At 42.3% G+C, this 25,105-nt stretch overlaps 1 protein-coding gene across 1 annotated transcript; it reads left to right on the forward strand.

Annotated features, from left to right (window-relative positions):
• Window positions 1-10,434: 10,434 nt before the first annotated feature.
• Window positions 10,435-17,899, forward strand: LOC133457894 (receptor-type tyrosine-protein phosphatase C-like). The gene is made up of 12 exons (XM_061737272.1): window positions 10,435-10,880; window positions 12,867-12,884; window positions 13,625-13,660; window positions 13,855-14,103; window positions 14,207-14,452; window positions 14,540-14,656; window positions 14,952-15,092; window positions 15,339-15,467; window positions 15,855-16,019; window positions 16,602-16,822; window positions 16,926-16,986; window positions 17,086-17,899. Exons 1-12 carry the CDS (start codon window positions 10,817-10,819, stop codon window positions 17,190-17,192), a joined length of 1,554 nt encoding a protein of 517 aa, XP_061593256.1. The 5' UTR covers window positions 10,435-10,816; the 3' UTR covers window positions 17,193-17,899.
• The last annotated feature ends 7,206 nt before the right edge of the window (window positions 17,900-25,105 follow it).

Genomic DNA, 25,105 nt, shown 5'->3' on the forward strand with positions numbered 1-25,105 from the left:
CGCCCCCTCCTTTTAAACGGAGGTTCCTACGGCGGAGACGCTCAGCTGCTCTCCGAGTTCCACCAATCACAGGCAGCGCCTAATTCTGAAGCCCCGCCCATCCCTTTACGTAGGAGGAGGAGGACCGCGTTGATTGGATAAACCGCATGTCAAGTTAACGAGTTAATTATTTTGGATTATACCTAAACATTTGTGTGACATATTGTCGTTTTTGTTTGTTTGTGTAATGTGTAAAGTATGCATATATATATATACATATACATATATATATATATATATATATATATATATATATATATATATATATATATATATATATATATATATATATATATATATATATATATATATATATATATATAGTGCTCGAGTTGTAAAAAGAAACCAGAGGGGATGGTGGATTTTATCATATGGGGACAGATAATTTGTGCTGATTACAAATAATATAATATATTACAAATAATAGCACTGACCAAAACACCTGCAGAAATACTGCACGAATGACATAGCAGCAGTTAAATGCAGCCTTCTGTAAGCTTTAAATATCCACTGGGCTTACATCAAATACATCAAAACACAACAATAAAAAACAGTTTTCTGAACTTATCAATATGACTCTGTCCTTCACAGGATAAGTAAAATGGATCACTGCAAAAACTCAAAATAAGAATATTTGTCCTATTTCTAGTTAAAATGTCTAATTTTAGTAAAAAAAATCTTATTACACTTGAACCAAGACTCATCACTGGAAAAAACAACAATTTCCACCTGTTTCAAGTAGATTTTCACTTGAAATAAGTAGAAAAATCTGCCAGTGGAACAAGATTTTTTTGCTTGTAATGTAATGAGAAGATAAATCTTTTCCCACTGGCAGATTTTTCTACTTATTTCAAGTGAAAATTTACTTGAAACAGGTGAAAATTGCAGTAAAACCACATTAATCATCTATATATGTATATATGTATATATATATATATATATATATATATATATATATATATATATATATATATATATATATATATATATATATATATATATATATATATATGAAATAACAGGGTATTTTATATACAGGTATGAATAAAGCATTTACTCAAAATGATCACAAGATTAATTACATCAGAAATATCAGTCCAAATTGTCTGTGAAATAAAGAACATGCTTAAATGTGAAAGAAGGAATATTAGAGACTTTGTATGTAAGTATGAATATCAAACCAAAATAACATGTATGTGGACAAGTGCAGAACAGATAAACTGTTGTTTCTATTTCAGAGGAACAAAAGACACATGGATCCAAATCCAATTTACATCTTATGCAGAAAATCTCCCACAGGCTACCCAGTATATACCAGAAATAATTTTAAGTAGGTTTCTTTTACTTTAGGTGGAATTGGGTATTTCACATAGAGAGAAAAATATTTCTTTTTAAAGGCATTATCTAGATCTTGTCTTTTAATATTGGCATTAAAATTACAAAATATCTTTTGTTTAAGCCATGATTTATCAAAACATTGCTAAGTCCTTGCTGTTTACAAATGATGCCTATCCTTTGCCATATTGGTTTTTATCACGGTTTCTTTATTTTATTTTTTATTTTTGTATTATTATTACTATTATTATTATCTACAAAAGCTTCTCACTTTACGGTCTGTTCTGAAAACGGTGAATTTGTCAAACTTACTTCCCTGACTTGTTTTGTACATTATACATGGTTTTTCTAATAAAGAAGAAGAAGAAAAAATATATATATATAGAAGGCTGCCGATGATTATTAATCAAGCACCAACATTCTAAGGTCCGGGTTAGTTGCGGTTAAAGCCAATAAAGCTGGAAAAAAAACAACTGTTGCAGTTCTTTGACTGACCACTGGAGGCTGATTCCAGAAGTGAGTCAATTTCCACACCACTTTGGATTTGCCCACCTCTGCAGTAAAAATAATCATGATTATTGCACGGTTCAGAAAACGACTTTGGTCTCCTGAACTAGATTTCACATCAATGAGGACTACAAGAGTGATTTACTTTGTGCCAAATCAGGTAAAAATTACATAAAGCAACAGAACTATGTATAATTAGGGCTGTAAACTTTTGATCGGCGGCCAGAGCAAGTGTCATATCCTTTGGTAATTAGCACTTAGCATTGTATTGACTTGTCTGCAAAATGAATGTAAAGCTGTATAATTAGCATCGTAGGTTTATAGGTTATAAAAAGCCGCCAATCTACAGCGGATAACTTTGTTTGACATAAGGTGGGCGTGTTCCAGTCAGCTTCCCAGGTCTGTTTGTTCCTCCCATTTGCAACATGGCACTGCGGACTAAAACCAAAACCACTCCTGAGATTCATGGGGGATTTCTCTAGTTATTATACAGTCTTAGGTTTGATTCTTAAAGAAACAAAATTCTTTACCCCAGTTATGAAAGAAATGAAGGTACTGCTTTTTGAACTGAACGGAAAAACATGTCATACAGTAGTGGAAAAAAAAAGGAAATTAAGTGATGATTACATAATTAAAAGGTGTTTTCTTTATTAGACATAGAGGAGTGTCACGACTATCACTTGACTTTGCAAAATAAATAAATATCAGAAGTATACCTTTTCAGGAATTCTTCAGTTAACATAAGTAATATCCAGAGGTGTCAAAAGTATTCACATTCATTACTCAGGTAGAAGTATAGATACTAGAGTGTAAAAATACTCCTGTAGAAGTTGAAGTATCAACTCAAGTTTTTTACTCAAGTAAAGGTATAAAAGTACTGGTTTCAAAACTACTTAAAGTATAAAAGTAAAAGTAATGTAAGGGGGAAAAAAGCCATTAAGGACAAAAGCCATTGAAAATGAATGCATCTTAGTATAATACAAATATATTAAAGAACCATATATGTGTACTATTGAGCATTAACATGTGTTTCAGAGAGCAGGAGATATGATGACTAGTTGCCTATAAGTATTGTAATGGTGCAAAAAGTCAAACTTCAGAGGCATGTTATCATTTATCCTAACCTTTATTGGAATGTAATTTTAAAGGCCGAAACGAAATAGAGTAACGAGGCTGTTTTTAAAATGTAAGGAGTAAAAAGTACAGATAATTGTGTGAAAATGTAAGGAGTAAAAGTAAAAAGTCGTCTGAAAAATAATTACTCCCGTGAAGTATAGATAACCAAAATTTTTACTTAAGTAAGGTAACAAAGTATTTGTACTTCGTTACTTGACACCTCTGGTAATATCCCTTGAATGAGAGTAAAACAGTTGAAGTGACCTGTGGTCTCTGGCCTTGATCCGGCCTCGCTGTCCTGCAGAATCCCGGTGCTTTTTCAGGTTGTTGACCTCCAGATTCGCTTTGTTTACATTAGCTGGCCTACCTACGACTCCAGGTTCGACTCAGCGCTGTTATTACAACATGGATTTGTTTTGTCGTCAGTCGTGCATGAATGGGGGGGGTTGATAATGTTTCTACAAAATAGACATTAACCTTCTTAGTAGTCGTCATTGACAGTGTAAACAGGGTGAAAGTAGGACGATACAGAGAGTAGCCGTCCTGAACCTGCAGCAACCTCCGTATCTCAGTGGAAGTGGGGCAGACAAACTCAAAGCTGCTTTGCCAGCGTAAACATGAGTTTAACGGTTTATATTTAAGCCACCTAACCACTGAAGCTGCAACTACACACCATTTCAGCATTTCACACCGGTTCCCAAGAGCATTTAAAACTTTACAGTATAATTTGTTTGACAACGTGTCACATGAGGGAGGTGGTTGCTGGTGGTACATTTTAAAACTTCTGGTGGTGCAACGTAGACCTCTTAAATTAGGACAGGATGTGATTGGAGCACATTTTGTTCCAGGGACGTGCAGAGACCTTTGGAGGGGCAGGTGCTGAAATTTAAAAAGGGATGCATGGAACACGACTAACACTTTCCGACAATAACATTCAGGATAACAGAATGTATTATAGCAACCCGTATTTCTAAAGGGTGTAACATGGAATCACATCATACAATATCATCACCCCATCTAAATTCATCATGTTAGGACAATGCAAAGCAAAATTAGGCTATGCTTTACCTGATATGGGAATGTTGTACAGTTGCTCTTTAAGGAGTTTCTGTGTGTGTGTGTGTGTGCGTGCGTGCGTGCGTGCGTGCGTGCGTGCGTGCGTGCGTGCTTGCGTGCGTGCGTGCGTGCGTGCGTGCGTGTGTGTTGTCATAACCTGGCCCATAGGCAATGACAAAAATGGAAAACAACCCAGCGCATATAAATATATGCCATTTATTTTAAAGAAAAACACAGCAACGCAAAATAAATCAACTTGTGAGTTGTGGAGATCAGCGTCAGTAGTGTCAGTGTGTGAATGTGGAAAATGTGTGGTGCGTGTTGTTAAGCAAAATAGAATGAGAACCAAGCAAATGAATGGGGCTGGCAGGGAAGAACGAGCCACACTGAAGGCAGGGAGGTTTTATAGACTGGAACACTTGGCCCATGTGCTCCAAATCAGCCCAATCATCTCATCTCACATCAGACTCCTCAAAGACAAATAGAGAGAGAGAACTAAAATAAAACTAATGGAAACTAATGGAAAAATACAAAACTATAATAATTCTTGATACCCACTAATCAAAACTAAAGTAATGACAGAAAAACATCCCAGATCTGAATCAACATGAATAACTGGTGTGCTACCTGCTGTGCTCTTTGTTATCCAGCTGGTGATGAATCCACTACCTTTAGAAGCCTCACTCCACTCCTCTTCCCTCTCTCCCCACCTCCTCTCCTTACGTGGCATGTCCAGTGTTGGGGTAGTTACTCAAAAAAAGTAATCCATTACATATTACTAGTTAGTTTTAAAAAAGTAATCCCTTACACTACTTAGTTACTGGTTGCTGAAAGTAACTATTTACATTACTTTTGGATTACTCCGCAATATCACCTGAGCTGCACCATAACTCAATTGCCAATGAACAACATATACAGGACTGTCTCAGAAAATTAGAATATTGTGATTTTCTGTAATGCAATTACAAAAACAAAAATGTCATACATTCTGGATTCATTACAAATCAACTGAAATATTGCAAGCCTTTTATTATTCTAATATTGCTGATCATGGTTTACAGCTTAGGAAAACTCTCACTCACTCACTCACTCACTCACTCATCTTCTCCCGCTTTATCCGTTACCGGGTCGCGGGGGCAGCAGCCTCAGCAGGGATGCCCAGACTTCCCTCACCCCAGACACTTCCTCCAGCTCTTCCGGGGGGAGCCCGAGGCGTTCCCAGGCCAGCCGAGAGACATAGTCTCTCCAGCGTGTCCTGGGTCTTCCCCGGGGTCTCCTCCCGGTGGGACATGCCTGGAACACCTCCCTAGGGAGGCGTCCAGGAGGCATCCGGTACAGATGCCCAAGCCACCTCAGCTGACTCCTCTCAATGTGGAGGAGCAGCGGCTCGACTCCGAGCTCCTCCCGGGTGACCGAACTCCTCACCCTATCTCTAAGGGAGCGTCCAGCCACCCTGCGGAGGAAACTCATCTCGGCCGCTTGTATCCGCGATCTTGTCCTTTCGGTCACTACCTAAAGTTCATGACCATAGGTGAGGGTAGGGGCGTAGATTGACCGGTAAATCGAGAGCTTCGCCTTTCGACTCAGCTCCCTCTTCACCACGACGGTCCAGTACATCGACCGCATTACTGCGGACGCTGCACCGATCCGTCTGTCAATCTCACGCTCCATTGTTCCCTCACTCGTGAACAAGATCCCGAGATACTTGAACTCCTCCACCTGAGGCAGGACTTCTCCACCCACCCGGAGAAGGCACGCCACCCTTTTCCGGTCGAGAACCATGGCCTCGGTCTTGGAGGTGCTGATTCTCATCCCTGCCGCGTCGCACTCGGCCGCAAACCGCCCCAGCACATGCTGGAGGTCCCGGTCTGATGAAGCCAACAGGACAACATCATCTGCAAAAAGCAGAGATGAAATCCTGAGGTTCCCAAACCGGATCCCCTCCGGCCCCTGGCTGCGCCTAGAAATCCTGTCCATAAAAATTATGAACAGGACCGGTGACAAAGGGCTGACTTACTGCCGGCAATGCGAACCAGACTCCTGCTTCGATCATACAGAGACCGGACAGCCCTTAGTAGAGAGCCCCGGACTCCATACTCACCGAGCCCCCCACAGAATGGCACGAGGGACACGGTCAAATGCCTTCTCCAGATCCACAAAGCACATGTAGACTGGTTGGGCAAATTCCCATGAACCCTCAAGCACCCTGCGGAGGGTATAGAGCTGGTCCAGTGTTCCACGACCGGGACGAAAACCGCATTGTTCCTCCTGAATCCGAGGTTCGACTATCGGCCGTAATCTCCTCTCCAGTACCCTGGCGTAGACTTTCCCCGGGAGGCTGAGAAGTGTGATCCCCCTGTAGTTGGAACACACTCTCCGGTCCCCCTTTTTAAACAGAGGGACCACCACCCCGGTTTGCCAACCCAAGGGGTACTGTCCCCTTCCTCCATGCAATGTCGCAGAGGCGTGTCAACCAAGACAGCCCTACGACATCCAGAGACTTGAGGTACTCAGGGCGAATCTCATCCACCCCTGGTGCCCGGCCACCGAGGAGCTTACGAACCACCTCGGTGACCTCGGCTTGGGTGATGGATGAGCCCCTCCGAGCCCCAACCCTCTGCTTCCTCAGTGGAAGGCATGTCAGTCGGGTTAAGGAGATCCTCAAAGTATTCCTTCCACCGTCCGACAATGTCCCCAGTCGAGGTCAACAGCTCCCCACCAGCACCATAAACGGTGCCGGCAGAGTACTGCTTCCCCCTTCTGAGGCGCCGAACGGTCCTCCAGAATTTCCTCGAGGCCGACCGAAAGTCCTCCTCCATGGCCTCCCCGAACTCCTCCCAGACCCGAGTTTTTGCCTCCAAGACTGCCCGAGCCGCGGCCTGCTTGGCCTGCCGGTACCTATCTACTGCGTCAGGAGTCCCACCGGCCAACATAGCCCGGTAGGACTCCTTCTTCAGTCTGACGGCATCCTGTACTTCCGGTGTCCACCACCGGGTTCTAGGATTGCCGCCACGACAGGCACCGGAGACCTTGCGTCCACAGCTTCGAGCTGCCGCGTTGACAATGGAGGCAGAGAACATGGTCCACTCGGACACGATGTCCCCCGCCTCCCCCGGGATCCGAGAGAAGCTCTCCTGGAGGTGGGAGTTGAAGATGTCCCTGACATAGGGCTCGGCCAGACGTTCCCAACAGACCCTCACAATCCGTTTGGGTCTGCCCGGTCTGTCCAACCTCTCCCTCCGCCAGCGCATCCAACTCACCACCAGGTGGTGATCAGTTGACAGCTCAGCCCCTCTCTTCACCCGAGTGTCCAAGACATGCGGCCGAAGGTCAGCTGAAACGACAACAAAGTCGATCATTGACCTCCGGCCTAGGGTGTCCTGGTGCCACGTGCATAAGGACACCCTTATGCCTGAACATGCTGTTCGTGATGGACAAACTGTGACTCGCACAGAAGTCCAACAACAAAACACCGCTCGGGTTCAGATCGGGGAGGCCGTTCCTCCCAATCACGCCTCTCCAGGTATCACTGTCATTGCCCACGTGAGCGTTGAAGTCCCCCAGTAGAACAATAGAGTCCCCAGTTGGAACACTATCAAGTACTCCTCCCAGGGACTCCAAGAAGGCCGGGTACTCCCCACTGCTGTTCGGCCCGTAGGCACAAACAACAGTGAGAGACCTTTTCCCGACCTGAAGGCGCAAGGAAGCGACCCTCTCGTTCACCGGGGTGAACTCCAACACATGGCGACTGAGCTGAGGGGCTATTAACAAGCCCACACCAGCCCGCCGCCTCTCACCCTGGGCAACTCCAGAGTAGTGGAGGGTCCAGCCCCCTTCAAGGAGCTGGTTCCAGAGCCCAAGCTATGTGTGGAGGTGAGCCAGACTATCTCTAGCCGGTATCTCTCAACCTCACGCACAAGCTCCGGCTCCTTCCCCCCCAGCGAGGTGACATTCCATGTCCCCACTGTGAGGGTTTTGGTCCAGGGATTGGGTCGTCGAGGCACCCCGCCACGACAGCTACCCAACCCACATTGCACCGGCCTGCCATGATCCTTCCTGCGGGTGGTGGGCCTACTGGAAGGCGGACCCACGTTGCCGTTTCGGGCTGAGCCCGGCCGGGTCCCACGGGCAAAGACCCGGCCACCAGGCGCTCGCCTACGAGCCCCAACCCCAGCTTAAGAAAACTCAAATATCCTATCTCAAAAAATTGGAATATTCTGGGAATCTTAATCTTAAAATGTAGGCCATAATCAGCAATATTAAAATAATAAAAGGCTTTGCAATATTTCACTTGATTTGTAATGAATCCAGAATGTAAGACATTTGTTTTTTTTCATTGCATAACAGAAAATAAGAAACTTTAAAAAAAGAACTTTATCACAATATTTTAATTTTCTGAGACAGTCCTGTAGTTGGAACCTTTTTACTGCAGTGCCGAGATCAGCACAAACATGTATTCATAAAGTCCCGTAAAATCCCGTTAAAGGCTGATTTATGGTTCCGCGTTACACCAGCGCAGGGCTTACGGCGTAGGGTCGCCGCAACCCTACGCCGTAGTCTCTGCGTCGATTTAACGCTGAACCATAAATCAGCCTTAAGTCAGACAAGTTCAATTCAATTCAATTTTATTTATATAGCGTGGCAAGGAAAAACTCCCCTTTAGGAGGGAAGAAACCTTGAGCAGGACCAGGCTCATAAGGGGGGACCCTCCTGCCGAAGGCCAGACTGGGGGAGTCGGGGATGTCAACAGCACAGCAGGCAGGTGGAAGCAGCAATGGGATGACCGGGGATGGGGGGGGGGGACCGGGAACACAGGCCAGAACGCAGCTCCCGAGGCTCCGCCCAGCGGTGCCTCTCACCCAAATCCTGATCGAAAACAACACCAAGGTTTCTCACAGTTGCACTGGAAGCCATCGCAACACCATCTAGTCCCTTCCTAAGATGCTCTGGACCAAGAATGATAACCTCTGTTTTATCTGAATTTCTGGACATCCAGTCCTTGATGTCCCTAAGACATGCCTGAAGTTTAACCAACGGTTCTGTTTCATCTGGCTTCATAGACAAATAGAGCTGCGTATCATCAGCATAACAATGGAAGTGTATGCCGTGATTCTGGATTATACTTCCCAACGGCTGCATGTATAAACTGAACAAGATTGGCCTTAGCACTGAACCCTGCGGAACACCATAACAGACCCTTGACTGTTCTGAAGAAACTTCATGTACATGAACAAACTGGAACCTGTCAGATAGATATGATTTAAACCAACGTAGAGCTGTCCCTTTAATCCCAACAACATGCTCTAACCTGTGCAGTAAAATGCCATGATCTACAGTGTCAAAAGCAGCACTGAGGTCCAGTAGAACCAATATGGACACTAATCCCTTATCTGAGGCCATAAGAAGGTCAATCGTGACTCGAACCAGTGCTGTCTCTGTGCTATGATGCATTCTGAACCCTGACTGAAAGACTTCAAACAGATCATTTCTATACAAATAGTCACATAACTGGCTTGAAACTGCCTTTTCCAGAATTTTATTTTTTAATAAGAAAAATTAAGAAACAGACTTAAGAAGCAACAAACTTTGGCAGAAACAGGGTGGATGAAGCTCGAGCTCCAAGGTCGAATTTGAGCGAGAGAAACTTTCTCCTCAGTGAGATAAATAAAGATATTATTAGAAGTTTGATAAAATGTGTGCCCGTCATTCATATCAGCCTGCTGCCACACTGAGTCCACTGTACAACCACGGCAGGATCCAGTAAAACCTCTGTCTGCTCAGTACCAATTACCTAAGCTCAGAAAAGTAGTCGACTTTGTTCCACGTATCGGGGCGTTTAACGGCACCAAGGAACTGTATTTCATCCAGATCCACATCAGCTCGCCACCCTGTGTGCCGGTCGCCCTCCCCGGGGAGTTGTTCTCTCTTTTTTTCCCTCTTTCTCTCTCTCCTTCCTTTTATACCCCCCTCTGTTGTGTACTGTATGTAAACAGAAGTGAGTGCTTTTCTGACTCCTAGAAGGAGTGTGATGATCAAAAAAACACTACAGATTTGCGCCGACTTTGAACGTTGTTCCTAAATTCATTTGTTTCAGGGTGAACTCGAAGAATTTCAGGTTTTAGTCTCGAAGAAAACGCGAAGTGGCTGGAAATCAAGTCAGAGAATAAAGCTGATGACCGGTGCTTCACTTCCTGTCCACCTGCAGAAGAGTCGAATTAGAAATACGAGGCTCAAAGTTTCACTACTGTACGTTCATGAGCCTCCTGACCGACGGAGACGTCAAACAGAAAGCAAGCCGGGCAGCAGAAGTGAAAACTCAAGGCCTCGGCGTGTCTGCGTGTCTCTTTTACATTTCTATGACAGTTACCGTGGAGATGAGGAGGCTCGGAGCTGCTCCCCCAGAGATGACTTTAGTCTCTTTTTCAGAAGTCGGAGGGTTTTCACACATGAGCAGAAGGAAGTGAAGATCAGACGAGAGAAGACTTCCTGTCAGCAGAAGTGGAGGTGAAGAAGGGCTCCTTGGCGTGTGACATCACTCCTACTTAGTTGACTTGCAGCTCGAGGCAAGGTTTAGGGTTTGGGGAACAAGTCCAGGAAGCTGCGCCGACTGATAAGGCCGAAGAAGAAGAAGAAGAAGAAAAAAAACCCTATGTAGCTTGAAATAAGGCAATGCTTAGACGCTTAGTTGAGGATTAGAAACACGACTTGACTTTGACCTGCGGCGGTTTGCGTTGTGTGGCCGCACACGCCCTAACCCGTGGACATGGCAGCGCTCGGCGGTCTGAAGACCTGGGCGCTCTGGGCTGCCATCGCCTGTTTGCTCATGGGTAAGTACCCGCTGGAGATCTTAAAAGCCGGGGTTTTCTTCACGGGGAGGTTTGAAGGAGAGAGCGGCGTGTTACGAAGCCGCCTCGTGTCTGACGAGGAGTCTCAAAGGAAGTGTCAAACCCGTGTAAAACTTTGAGGTGATGATGTTTAACCCCCGTAACTGAAGCGTTGTTAGAGCCGAGGAAGCTGGCTGTCGAGTCTGTGATCGTGTTTATAAGAAACGGGGAATTATTTTCCATGTCTGAAAGATAGAGACGTAAAACTGTCAGCCGCTGAAGCTTGACAATATCTTTTTTTATTCTTTCTTTTTGAAAGGTGGAAAAAACATCAGCACGTAACATATAATAATTTAAACCGAGGGCAGAGCTGCCGAGCCCCGGCGTGCCGAGCCCTCGTGCTGCTTCACCTTTCTTAAACTTTCCCAACCCAAAAACACCAGACGGCTCGGCACATGGCTGTGACGTGAGGAGCTGAAACAGTGACAGGTTCACGAGCCCCTTTGGCAAAAGAATAAACACTTGTGTTCAATCAAAGACGGGCGGTAATAAGAAGACGTGTTTTAAAACACGTTCCTGTCTTCTGTTCTCCTTTGACATTGTTCTAGTGTGTGTGTGTGTGTGTGTGTGTGTGTGTGTGTGTGTGTGTGTGTGGGTGGAGGTGTGTGTGTGTGTAGGTGTGTGTGAGCGTGCGTGTGTGTGTGCATGTGTGTCAGAGATGAGAGGATCTTTTTGGGGTGTGTCTGAGCAACCTCTTCGCTTCAATCCCAGACTTTGTGGGTGTTGCGTTGAGACAACACACCTGAGCGTGTGTGTGTGTGTGTGTGTGTGTGTGTGTGTGTGTGCATGTTTTAGGCGTGCACACTCACTTTACTGCCTGCAGCATCACTCAGACTTCTGCTGCTGCTCGCATCAAGCATCTCTTTGCTATTTTCACCGAGACATGAGACGAATTAAATCTTTTTTTTATTCCAGTCTGTTGTCTTTACGTTCAGTCAGGGTCAGTGTTTTCGCCATTTGTCTCTCACACGCAAGTGTGTGTGCGTGTGTGTGTGGTATGGCATCATGGTGTGATGCTCCAAAGTGAATCAATAAATATGTTTGTACTAATTGTACTAACTTAATTTGTTTAAGTAATAACGTAGTAATTAGTTATGTAATGCAATGTTGGTTACTTAACTTATACTTAATGGCAGTTAGTTTGTCTTTCATGATTTAAACACTTTTAAAAATGTTTCCGTGCTTCCCCGGGTGATTAAAGCGGTTCTTGTCAGCCTCTAAAAACCAATAACCGTCATAATAAGTTCCAACCAAGTGGTGAAATGTCACTGCAGCGAGCGTGCACCTCTGCTCAGAGCTGCAAACATGAAAAAAGAGCGCGGCAAACCACATCCTGACTCTCATTGTTTGACTGTCCCCGATCGATGTGTCTTTTATTGCTCATTGCTTTTATTATAAGGATCAAATGGGCAAAATAGCGAAGACGAGTTTGTGAAAGTTGTGACACATGCAAACTTATTCAGTCTATTTTTACTTCATTCTGTTCCCTGAGTCACAGGCCAAAGACTTTAACACGCAATAAAGTTATTGTGGACATAAAGAAAGGGGTGAAAGCTGCATTGATATTCATTAAAACCAAGCATGGTGACTTTGCTGGCTTTTCTGTAACTCGTGTCTCGTGCACGACGCGGGAGCTGGAACCAGCTCTGTGAGCCTCTGTCTCAGTGCAGGGCAGGAAATAGCGGTTTACTTACCGAAATAGCAGGTGTGGCTCTGTCTCACGTTGCCGTGGCAACCAGGTTTTGCAGCACTGCCTCATCCCAGATAACTCAGCCGTTTCCCTGTCTTAACCTATAGGGCTCTGTGTCTGATGCATTCATTTATACGCCCCCGGGGTGATAGAGAAGGCCTAAAAACATGCACCGTTTTATGCTTTTAAAACATACGTGTGTGCATGTATGTATAATGTTTCCTCTTTTGTGTTTCTAGGTGGAGGTGAAGCTCAGGGTAAGTGATCATTCATATCCATTCCTGTAAATATGATCCATAATGACGATTTCATTGACTGAAACTGGAAATCTGCCCTTAATTAAATAGTAATTTAACACTTAATTTAAATTGAATTAACTCAACAAAGTTTTTAATTAGAAAAAATACAAAATGAGCAAAAAGCCAAAGTGAAATAGCAGTTTGTCCTCCAGGTGAATTATTAAAAAACTCAAAAGTATCAAACTATAATAAACTGAATCAAATCAAACGGCCACTGAGACACCTAGGGAGTGAATTTACGCAGGATAAACAGTCCATTGTCCGGGCAAAAAATAAGGTGTCTTGAGGTTTATTCCATTAGCAAACAAACAAGTACCAAAATAAACTTAATCAATACTAAATATCATAAACAAACTAAAGGTGTGTTCCCAAAACTAAACCACAAAAACTAACTAAATAATAAATGATTAAATAATGCAAAAGTGACAAATAGCTCCAACACTTGCCATAAGTATCGCCTGTGTTATTCTCTCTAGAATAAAAAGAAAAGTTACCTACAGGATAGCACACTTCATCAGTTGGGAAATCTCATTTTCCTCAGAAATTCTGTTCTTATAAGACGTTTTTAAAAAGATGGGAATCAGCACTGCTTGGTTACAAACTGTGACAGATCCCAGATCTCATGGTGGCTTGTAAAAGTATTATAATGTCATGTTGCGTGATCATATTTGAATATTTTCACTCTTTGTGTCTTCCAGCCAACACAACTGTGCCACCTCCAGATTATCAGCCGTGTGAGTATCGGCTTAAAACACTCGCCATAACCGTCTGTATTTTTCTTCTCCAGGATGAAAATATATCTATATCTTAATGTACAGGATGTTTTTTTTTTATCATCGGCATCATCAGGGATGGATTGTTTTAGATAACGCCCTTCAACAGATGGTTAAGCTCAGCTAACGTGTAAAACTGCTGATTTTCTGTGCAGGTTCGTACAACGTCACAACGATCATGTCAGGCTTCCAGATTAACGCAGAACCATTTGACAACGGCACCTACACAATTACCATCAAGGAAAACGTCAACGGATCTCCTGAAAAGACAGAAACATTGTCCAGTCCAACTTATAACGTCACAAATCTGAAGCCCTGCACTGAGTACATGCTTAATGTCATGATTACAAACGGTACAGAAAAGGTCTGCAGCAGTACAGATCAACTCGCCAAGACGGACCCAGGTGAGCAGAAATGCTTCTTATTGTTGTCTTACTTTCATTTTATTATTAGGTGAGATTTTGTGTCAAGCAGCAACATAACTTGTGAATTCTTTGTGTATTTCAGCTCAGACAGAGGATATCTTAGACCTTCCTCCTACAACCAAACTTGGATATGTCTGCTACCAAAGTCAGTGGGACCTCTCCGCTTCAGAACCGTCACTCAGGCCTCAATCAAATCCAACCTTTCCCCAAACTGGACCGTTCTGTGTTCAAATTCCTGACAAGGACTTCTGCTCAGAAAAGACAATAAAAATCACTCAAGAAACTTGTGTGAATGCCTCCATTACCTTGGCCAGAAATATAACTGTCGGTATGTACAAAAAGATTCATTTCATTATGGACATTCATTTATTGAACATATTCCAACAGCTTTTGTATTTGTTCCTTTTTTTTCCAGATTTCATAGATGGAACTAAGATAATTCAGTCTAAAAATTCCATACAACTGCATACAGAGATAACGCCAACGCTTCCTTCAAATTGTAAAAATCTCACTGTTGAATACACCTGTTCAGGTGAGTAGACAAATGACAAATACAGACTCTCACAAACCTTCGGATATTTTGCACATTTAGATGCTCATATTTTGAATTAAAGTTTATCTGACCTGTGTTTTGGTATGGGAGGTGTAATACTGTTTTCTGTTCCCTAAATTCATTTTTTTATACCTATATTGGTTTTTATATTATTATTTTTATACTTATTTACATTTCTTTCTCTGTAATTCGTCAATTTGAAACCCAAAAGATAGATGCTCATCAGTAAAAATAGAAGTATTTGAGGTGATGATTGATCCTTATGTTTCCTCAGAAACCGATGAGTTTTATACCGCCTCCAGACCCCTGTCCGATCTGAATCCCTTCACAAACTACGGCTGTACCGGTCGGCTGAAGAACAACAATATGTTCATCCATAAGACAACTCAACCTGTCTTGATCGACGCCAGATGTGGTACGTTAGAGGATTGTAAATGTATATCCTTGATTATAGTGATGACATAGTGGACATGTATGGAGGCCCAAAACTGACATAATTCAAAATGAAAGCAGAAATATTATGCAAATGAGGAAGGCTGCCCTTCCTGGTCCAGCTCCTCTACTATTGTCCCGATCCCTCTCCACCGTTTATGGACCAATGGTGGAGGAGCTGCATAGGACTTGACTTGATTTACTGCTAATGTTTCACATGATCCAACAGATCTCCAAATCTATCCAAGCCTGGATGAAATTACAAATACGACCGCTGAGCTGAGATGGACCTCGTCCAGTAAATGTAACCCGTCAATGATTGGAAATCTGTCTTATAGGTGCAGTTGTAAAGGAGGAGGTGAGTAAAAATCATTAGTTCCACTCTGTTTATGGATTTACAAGACTTTCTTGGTGTTTCTCATAATCTTACATTTCCATCAAAATATCTGTGATTTATAATTAGGGAAAACAATAACAACATTATTGCCTGAGTTTTGTTTTCTTTTGTCCAGATGATGGTGAAAAATGTTGATTTGTTTACAGCTAATAGTTGTGATCCTGCAGAAAATGCATTTCATCTGCAGCATGCGATGCAGGTTTAGTGAAGTCCAAAGTGTGTAACAGAGTTTGGACTGACTGGACTGACTTGATCGGATTCTCCAGACAAACTGCTGATGTGTATTTTTGCAACATTAATTTGAGATTCAATCCTTTTAATATGAATTTGGTGTTTTTTTAAAATCAGACACAAAGATTGTGGAGCCTGCCCGTTTGCATCCCGAAGGAGGAATGTGTCGTGTTACGAAACTTCCACCATTCGAAGAATTCACCTGTACAGTCGAGCCCACCTTTGATGGCAATGTTATTCCCAAATACACTGTTTCCATAACAGGAAAAACAAAGCCAGGAAGTAAGTGATCAAGAGGATCTAATGATCTTTCTGTTTTAACAACAACTACTAGAAATTTAAATACGGTATGTTGAACTTCAACCACGACCTCTCTCATTTGTGTAAACCAGCTAAAATGACATCATCTCCACCTGTTACTTTAATGAAATTATAGGACAGTTATTCATTATATTATTTAATCCTGATGGCACAATTAATGACAATCGTATCAAGATTAACTATGAATTCATGCAGAAACAATTCATCATTATTATAAAACACACATTTTCAATCCTTGTATTTTTTTATATAATATGACAACATCAGATATATGTATATATATATATATATATATATATATATATATATATATATATATATATATATATATATATATATATATATATATATATATATATATATATATATATATATATATATATATAAAATAAAATTATGATTTTTATTAAAGTAGTTTACAACTGAGATAAGAGTGAAGTTCTGAATTTACCAAAATGACTCTGTTTTCACTCAAATACATTGAAGAACATCGCACAGACACACGTTTGTTCTTTAACAGGCTTTTTCTTTATTCTCTTACAGAACCAGATACTTTTTACACCGTGACCGCGTCACTACCTGACAATAACGTGATTGAAGTAATGATCAGCTACTCCAAATCCCAGTTTAAGGGTCCCAAGCCACATTTCGAAATACAACTTCTAATTGCAGACAGTGTTATCAAGGAAATTAAGACAGAAACAGAAAAAGAAGTGAAACATACATTCGATCATCTGAGCTACTCAACAGATTACATTGTGAAGGTCAGTATGATCATACTTTCTACCTTTGCAAGAACAGTTTTCTCTCGGCTGATCTTTGTTGATACTCTGTGATTTCTAATAAGGAGACGTTCTGTCTGTGCAGGTGTCTGCTTGCAATAAAGTCCTCTGTAGCGACCCTGTGAAACACAAAGTTACGACTCGCTGTATGTACCGTTCTGTTATTACAACACAATTTATCCTGTAAATCTTTCAAGTACACTTCTAAACATTTATAAATCATTCTTGTTCGACTATTTTTTCAGACTTTGGCAAAGCTCTCATTAGGTTTCTGATCTTCCTCATCATCCTCACGTCCATTGCTCTTCTTCTGGTCCTCTACAAGATCTACAAGCGCAGAAAGTCCCAGTAAGGATGCTTCTTAGTTTTATTTCTGATTTTTACTAAATCAAACTAAGAAGCTGCAGAGGGGGTGTTTCTACTTATTTGGCGATGCATCGTCATATAAACAAGGACATTGTCTTTCTTTTGCATTTCCCCTTGGTTTTATTCATTGTTTTAGTTTTTTTTTTTTATTTTACTTTTGTTTAAATACACGTTGAAACCATGTTCTGTGCAGACACTACTGCTGCCTGTGAAGTCTGAGCAGTTGATTATATGTGAATTTGAACAGAAGAAGTGAACCATAGTTATTGGTCCAAACCCCTAAATCCACACAACAGTGGTGAAATCCAACGACTTTATCTGTGAATATTAGAAAAAAAAGGGGGCTACTTCTTTGCTGGGACCCGGTTCTGGTGCAGGAATGTACCTGTGGGATTTAACGAGTCTTTTCCAGGCTGATTTACTTAGATAAAGACATTTCTCCTCCTCTCTACTTGTTCTCATTTGTTGTGGTCCAGATTTAAGGAGTGAGCTGTAAGTAAAGGAAGTAGTTAATTCATGTGGCAATTTTTCAAGTTTATTCACCCTGAAGAAGGAATCTCCTCTCCTCTCTCTTTTTGTGTTTCATCCAGTACTGAAGTTATGGTTTGTTGTGCAAATTATAAATACACCTGGAGGTATTGGTTGATTTTTATGCTGTAGAAAAAACTTATTTGACCTAAGGGAATAAATATATACAAATATATTGTATTGACTCATTTTTATTCTGAAGGGGGGGGGGTAACACCCCTTAAAGGGGACCTATTATGAAAAACATGTTTTTTCTTGTTTTAACATATATAAAGCGGTCTCCCCTCACCCTGCCTACACAGAGAAGATGAAATCCCATGGAATTCTGCAGGGTCTATTCACCCCGCCCAGAGGGTCCTTCCAGTGTCACGTGATTTCTACGGGCCGTTCAGAACATAGACATATACATAACATACATATATACATATATACATGTATATATGTCTATGGTTCAGAATCAGCGCCCGTCGTTACGTAACGTCGGGCGCTCATTTCCATAGGTCGGCCTCCGCTGCTGAAACCACGCCCACAACCAGCTCCGGCGGCTGGAGCTTCAGCCATTGTTTAGAAGCGCTGGCTGTTTCCACCGGTTTCCACAGCGAGGGACATTAGAAATGAGGTTTTGCATCAACAATTACCCTCATAAAAGGATCCTCTAAGCCCCGCCCCCCCCCCCGCCCCCACCCACGAGCGCTCCGTCCAAAGCCACGCCCCCACAAACACGAACGCGCATACGATTATTAAACATTTTGGACAGCACATTTACAGCAAAACTACCCCATGTCTCATTCACCTGTAAGCGAGGCCGGTTTTAGGGGGGGAGGGGGGGGCTGTGCCCACCCAAACGTGCATCCTGCCCACCAGCGTCTCCATCCCGGAGAGCGCCGGTGCGGGTGGCGGAGCGCTGCGGTGCGCTGCAGGCTCTAGAGCTACGGCTACGCCGTAGCCTACGGCGTACCCTACGGTGCAGCTATGCCAACAGAGCCGGCACGGCACCGCAGCGCTCCGCCAGCCGCGCTGCAATGCCGTGCACCGGTGCTCTCCGCTCTCGCCGTGATGGAGACGCCTACATCCCCACGGACCCCATACAGCTTCCGAGCCGGAGCTGCTGCGGCTCTTCGTGTCCCTGCTGCTGCAGGAGCTGCTGCTGGGCAGAGTCCTGCAGCAGCAGCAGCAGCCCGGTCTAACGGCTCTGCTCCCCGGTCACACACAGCGGGACCGACCCGCTCTGGAAATAACTACTGGGCTCCGTGGCAGAGGGGAGGGAGGCATCTGATTGGTTCTTTCCCTTCCTGGACCTGGACCAATCCGTATCATTCAGACCGAATGGGCGGGGCTTAGAGGTGCCTCTTTCAAAATTCTTGCTAGCTCTTCCAGATCAGGGAGAATACCTTTAAGTATTTAGCTTAGCTCCGGAGCACCGGAAGCCACACACCGGGGCCCCTCACCGGACCGGTCCGTGAGCAGCTCCGGAGCTGCCTGAAGCTTCACTTTATATTCAGAAAAACTAATGTGGCAGCTAAAACTGTTAGATTTCATCTATTAAACCAACATTTATCTTCCTAAATGATTTATTTCAGCCAGCGATAATTCTCCACAGAGCTGCAGGTTTCTCCCCGGGAAGACCCAGCGATCACGTCTGTCTCCCCGGCTGTGAGCTGCTCCCCGGGGCCGGCGGCTCTTCTGATCCCCGAAACATCGGATCAAATTTCTTAACAGGCGTTATTTGGATAAACTGAGCCCAGGTTGGGGATCCGAATTCTGATACAGCTGAATTCTGATCCTCTTCTAATATAATATATCCATGGTCCTCTTATCCTTCGCCGTTTGTTTACTTTCGTCACTTCCATTTCTCCTCTCGTGCACTGATTCGCTACCTGAACAGCCAATCACAGAGTGAGCTGTTTGACCGACGGCCGACGCCGATTCAACATGTCGAATCGGCTGAAAAGCTCCCGACGGGCGCCCGACCTGTGCCGACGTGCAGGACACACCGGGGAGACTAGCCCGACTGACGCGGCCCGACGCTCACCGACGGCCCGGCAGCCGATTTTCGGCTTGGTGTGTCAGGGCCTTTACTTTACAACTGTCCTGAACGCATCGGGGCTGTGAGCCAACGCTGATTGGCTGTAAAGCCTGATTTATGGTTCTGCGTTAAATCGACGCAGAGCCTACGGCGCAGTCTACGGCGAGTACTACGGCGGTACTGCGCAGTCTACGGCGAGGTTACGCGGCGTACGTGCGCATCGCCGTGCACCCTACGCCGTAGGCTCTGCGTTGGTGAAACGCAGAACCATAAATCAGGCTTAACAGTTTCAGCCAATTTGCCGACTCGGCAAATTTGCGGCCATGAAGGAGATGAGCGCTAAACTTGTACAAAGTTTTGAATGTTACCCCGTTTTCCACGTTACCTGGATTATTATTGTTGTTGTTTGATGGGTAGGATGAGGTGTTGTTGAGCGTTAATGACTATCATAAAGGGCCCATGGAGAATGCTCCGCCCCCTGTGTACTGAGACGGTCCGCAACTGCTTGCCATACCTTTAGCTTTGACTGAATTGACGCCACTGCGATGAACTCCTTGAATTTCTGCGGGGCGTCTGGCGGCGTGTTCCCCCTCCACGGCGTCAACTCCGTGTTTTTCGACGCGCGCCAGCAGGGGGCGCCACAGTACCGCTCTTTCTCCGCAGCGAGCCCGGCGCACACCTTCTCTGTGGCGGAGAGGCTGGCAGGTATGTGGCTACCTCAGCTGACACACAAAGGAACTATGTAAGTACATAGAAGCAGGATCAAAAGGGGGGGGGTCTGGCTGCAGGCCGACTGCAGGGTTAGAGGTTTGTAATCGTGCTTTTAGGTGGTGCTGAGGAAGAGGAAGGGTCGAGTTGTCTGTTTGATGAACAGAAAACAGCATTAATATTATACAACTGAACAGAACCAGAATAGAAATGCACACAACTGATTCTGTCCTAATCACCATAAATAATTACCACGTTGACCAAAGAAAAACCTGTAAATGTTTATTATTTTGCTTAGTGATTTTCATGCTTACAATTGACCGAAATAAAGATGAACTAACTAACTAATCGGGTTTAAAAGCATTACATGTTGCTATTAAATGTTTTTGTTTTAATTATTGCTTCTATAGGACAGGAACTATTACCAGTTGTAATGTAACCACTGCTTTTAGAGCTACTACCGGTGAGGAAAGCTTGATATTTGACTTCTCACCCTGTGTTGAGCGTAGGGCCTCTTCTTCCAACTGGGGCAATGATTGACGGCACTCGACACCTGACCAATCAGAGGGGTGCGGTGTGACTCGGATTTGTTTATTTATTTCAGTTTAACATTTTTTATTCAATATTTATTCATTATTTCAGGTTGAAATTTTTTATTTGATATACATTTATTTATTTCAGGTTACATTTTTTTAATTCAATATTTATTTATTTCAGTTTTAAGTTTTTTATTCAATGTTCATTTATTATCTCGGGTTGAAATTTTGTATTTGATATTAATTAATTTATTTCAGATTTAATTTTTTAAAATTTATTTCAGGTTGAATTTTTTTTTTTATTTGACTCATACAGTCAAACTACTATATCTATACCAGGGGTCGGCAACCCGCGGCTCTAGCGCCGCCCTAGTGGCTCCTGGAGGTTTTTCAAAAATGTTTGACCTTTTTTTTTCTTTTTTTTTCCTCTTTTTTTTCTCTTTTTTTGTCTTTTTTTTCCTTTTTTTCTTACTCTCGATATATTTGGACTTTTTTTTCCGACATTTCAACTTTTTTTCTCAACATTTCCAGATTTTTCCTCAACATTTCCACTTTTTTTCTCGAGATTGTACTTCAACATTAATTTCGACATTTCCACTTTTTTTTCTCGACATTTCCACTTTTTTCCTCAACATTTCCATTTTTTTTCTCGAGATTGTACTTCAACATTAATTTCGACATTTAGACTTTTTTCTCAACATTTAGACTTTTTTCCTCAACATTTCGCCTTTCGCCATTTGCCTTCATTCTAAGGCTTATACAAGACTTTTCATTTTTTGCAGCTCCAGACATATTTGTTTTTTGTGTTTTTGGTCCAATATGGCTCTTTCAAAATTTTGGGTTGCCGACCTCTGATCTATACCAATAACCGACAACTCCAAAGTGAGGAGGATCACGTGATATCAAATTTCTTCACTTTTAATCTGGAATCCAACTCAGATCCAGCAATATGTTTCTCCTGCAAGATTATCATCATTATTTTTCCAGCAGAAGCCTGGACAGAACGCTTCATGGAGGCGGAGTGATCGAGGAGCCGGTTCCTGAGTGACGTCTGGTTCCAACTTCTACAAGCTGACAGAGCCCGACAAGCGGCGCCTTAACGGGACCACAGTCTTGTCATAAATAGAGCTTACACTTAGAGATGACAGCTCATATACATACATTGTTCTTTAATCGATCAGTTCTCAGTCTCCTGACGAATCCAGATAAAAGCAGACTTAAAGGTTTAGTATCTTTCTTAGAATTAAAGCCATTCTGTGACATTGGATGCGTGCAGATGACTATTTTTAATCTTTTCCTGTTTTAATTGTTGACAGATTTCTTTTTTAACTGTCAACTCTGTGAAAGCGAGTTGACAGGCCCAAAGCAGGTCGAGAGGTCCATTTTTTCTTTTTACTTTATATTTTATATCTCAGTTAATATTACTTGTTCTTTTGTATTGCACTAAATCACCACAACAAATTCCTTGTGTGTGTTAAAAAACTACTTGGGAATAAACTTCCTTCTGATTCTGATTCTGATTTTAATTATAACTACGACTGCCAGTTCAGCTGCTGTGATTGACGTAGATATTAACATGTAGAGGCCTCACTCAGCACTGGATCACACGGCAACGCTGCCGCCATCTTGGGTGGGGCAAAAAGTGGAGCGGCAGGAGAAGAACGAGAGTACCAACCGTCTTACATCAGAAACAACATCCAGATTGGGCCTGAGGTGTTTTTATCTGCAGGGGGGGCACATTCAAGAAACACAATCAGCATTTTGTGTGTGTGTGTGTGTGTGTGTGTGTGTGTGTGTGTGTGTGTGTGTGTGTGTGTGTGTGTGTGTGTGTGTGTGTGTGTGTGTGTGTATATATATATATATATATATATATATATATATATATATATATATATATATATATATATATATATATATATATTTCCTCCTCCTCTGAAGAGTAATCAATTTAAGACTTTTCTAGTTCCAGTATTTCAGTAAACCAGTTTCAGTTTTTCAAAGTACACTTTGAAGTACACCGAAAGTTACTTTTTAGATCCACTGTTAAAATCACCAAAGGGTACAGTTTTAAGTGTACTACAAATAATCTTCCAGGTATGCTATTATTTCAGCAATAACATACTTTTAGTCCACCTTTAATGATGAATAAGAAAATATTGAAGAAAGGAGACAAAATAGCTAGTTCAGGTATTATTTGTTTCCACTGATTGTGGTAATAACGGCTTATAACAGATGCCAGTATGAACCAAATGGTCAGATTTGGTTTCAAATAAACATCAGAAAAATGTTTCTCTGTGTGGGTTAATTACACTGTGTACATGAACGATCAGGCTCACTGACACCACTTTACAGATATTCACACCAAAGCGGACCTGTTGCCAGAGACTTCCTTGTGCGAGATAAGATTTTAAAGCGGGATGGGATGTTAAACATGTTGCAGTAGACCACAACTAAACCAGTATTATAAAAGGCTACTATTAAGAATATATGTACAACTGCAAGCTAAGTATACATAAGACACAAATATTTGTATACATTGTCCTACATATTTCGCTCAAAAGTATAGACTAAATATATTGAATAAAAGTTTCAGTATAAACTGAGTCTAGGTAACATTAAGTGCTAGGTATACTAATAGTTGACTGCAACATTGATATTTGTACTTCCTATGAATAGAAATTCTATTTAGTGACATCTTAAAGTCAGTTTCTACTAATGACAACTCAGTTTAGGATGAAAAATGATCTATATGATGATTGCATGTATTCAAAACATGACTTGTCCCAGGAAAGAAATTACATATGTTTAGTCATATGTTTTGGGTTTTAATGACTGACGTTCACAATTAAATTTACAATAACCTGAACTTTGCGGTATTGAGTATAAAAAGTGCTATATAAATAAAGTTTGATTTGATTTGATATAGGTAATGAACGTTCTAAATATCTACAGAACCGTCCGGTCCTATTTGTGCTCTTTATTTAAGAAAACCCCAAAACAATTATAATACATTAAAAAGTTAGAAATGTTGTCTTTTTAATTATTTAGTTATTATACATCGCATCATCCACAGCAACGGTACATTAGATTAGTGAGACTAAGAAAAAATACTGTAGTTTAATGAATGCAGCCAAATTCTGCAGTGTCTGTACAGCCGCCCGGATGAGCCGTCCAGTGTGATGTGGATCTACGAGCCGTTCAGATTCTGCTCCCGTCATTACGTAACGACGGGAGCGATTTACATAGGTTTGGCCTCCGATGCGTGAAACCACGCCCACAACTAAGTTGCCGGCCGGAGCTTCAGCCATTTTTCCGTAGCGGTGTATCGCGTCATTCAGGAAGCCAATCAGCACAGTGCCTCATTATCATAGCCCCGCCCACTCAGAATCCTGCATAGATAATGAGGTTAGAGAATGGGAAGAAAAAGACATGGATCAGAGGCTGAATTTCTAATTTATTTTGCAAAAAAACAATCAAAAGCTTGTTTTTAAGACATTCAAGGCCTGTTTAAAATAGGTATTAGATGCCATAATAGGTCCCCTTTAAAAAAAAAAACACAATCAAGTACTAATAGTGATAATAAATCAATCAGATATCTGTAAGAGGTGGGTATATATAAACATACAATGGATCAATTAATAAAGTTAAATTTTTTTATACTAAATTGAGTTAGTTAAGATTATATGCACGAATTACATGGGATGAGAGAGGAAGATTAATCCAGAAGGAGAAGTAGAGTCAAAGAGAAGAAAAACAGGCAAAACAAAATATGATCATATTTCATAAAACAATCAATAGAAATGTTGTCTTTGGTGCTTGTTTGATTTCCAAATATATCAGTGTTTGTATGTGAGAGGATCAATGATGGACATTAGCTTCAAACACACTTCATGAAGTTCGGTCCATTTCAATAGTTCACTGGTAAATTTGCCACATCCAATATGGCGGATCTTATTGATCATCACACACACACACACACACACACACACACACACACACACACACACACACACACACACACACACACACACACACACACACACACACACACACACACACACACACACACACACACACACACACACACTTTTAGCACCATAT

Source organism: Cololabis saira, chromosome 13 (genome assembly GCF_033807715.1).
Source record: "Cololabis saira isolate AMF1-May2022 chromosome 13, fColSai1.1, whole genome shotgun sequence".
NCBI classification, from domain to species: Eukaryota; Metazoa; Chordata; class Actinopteri; order Beloniformes; family Belonidae; genus Cololabis; species Cololabis saira.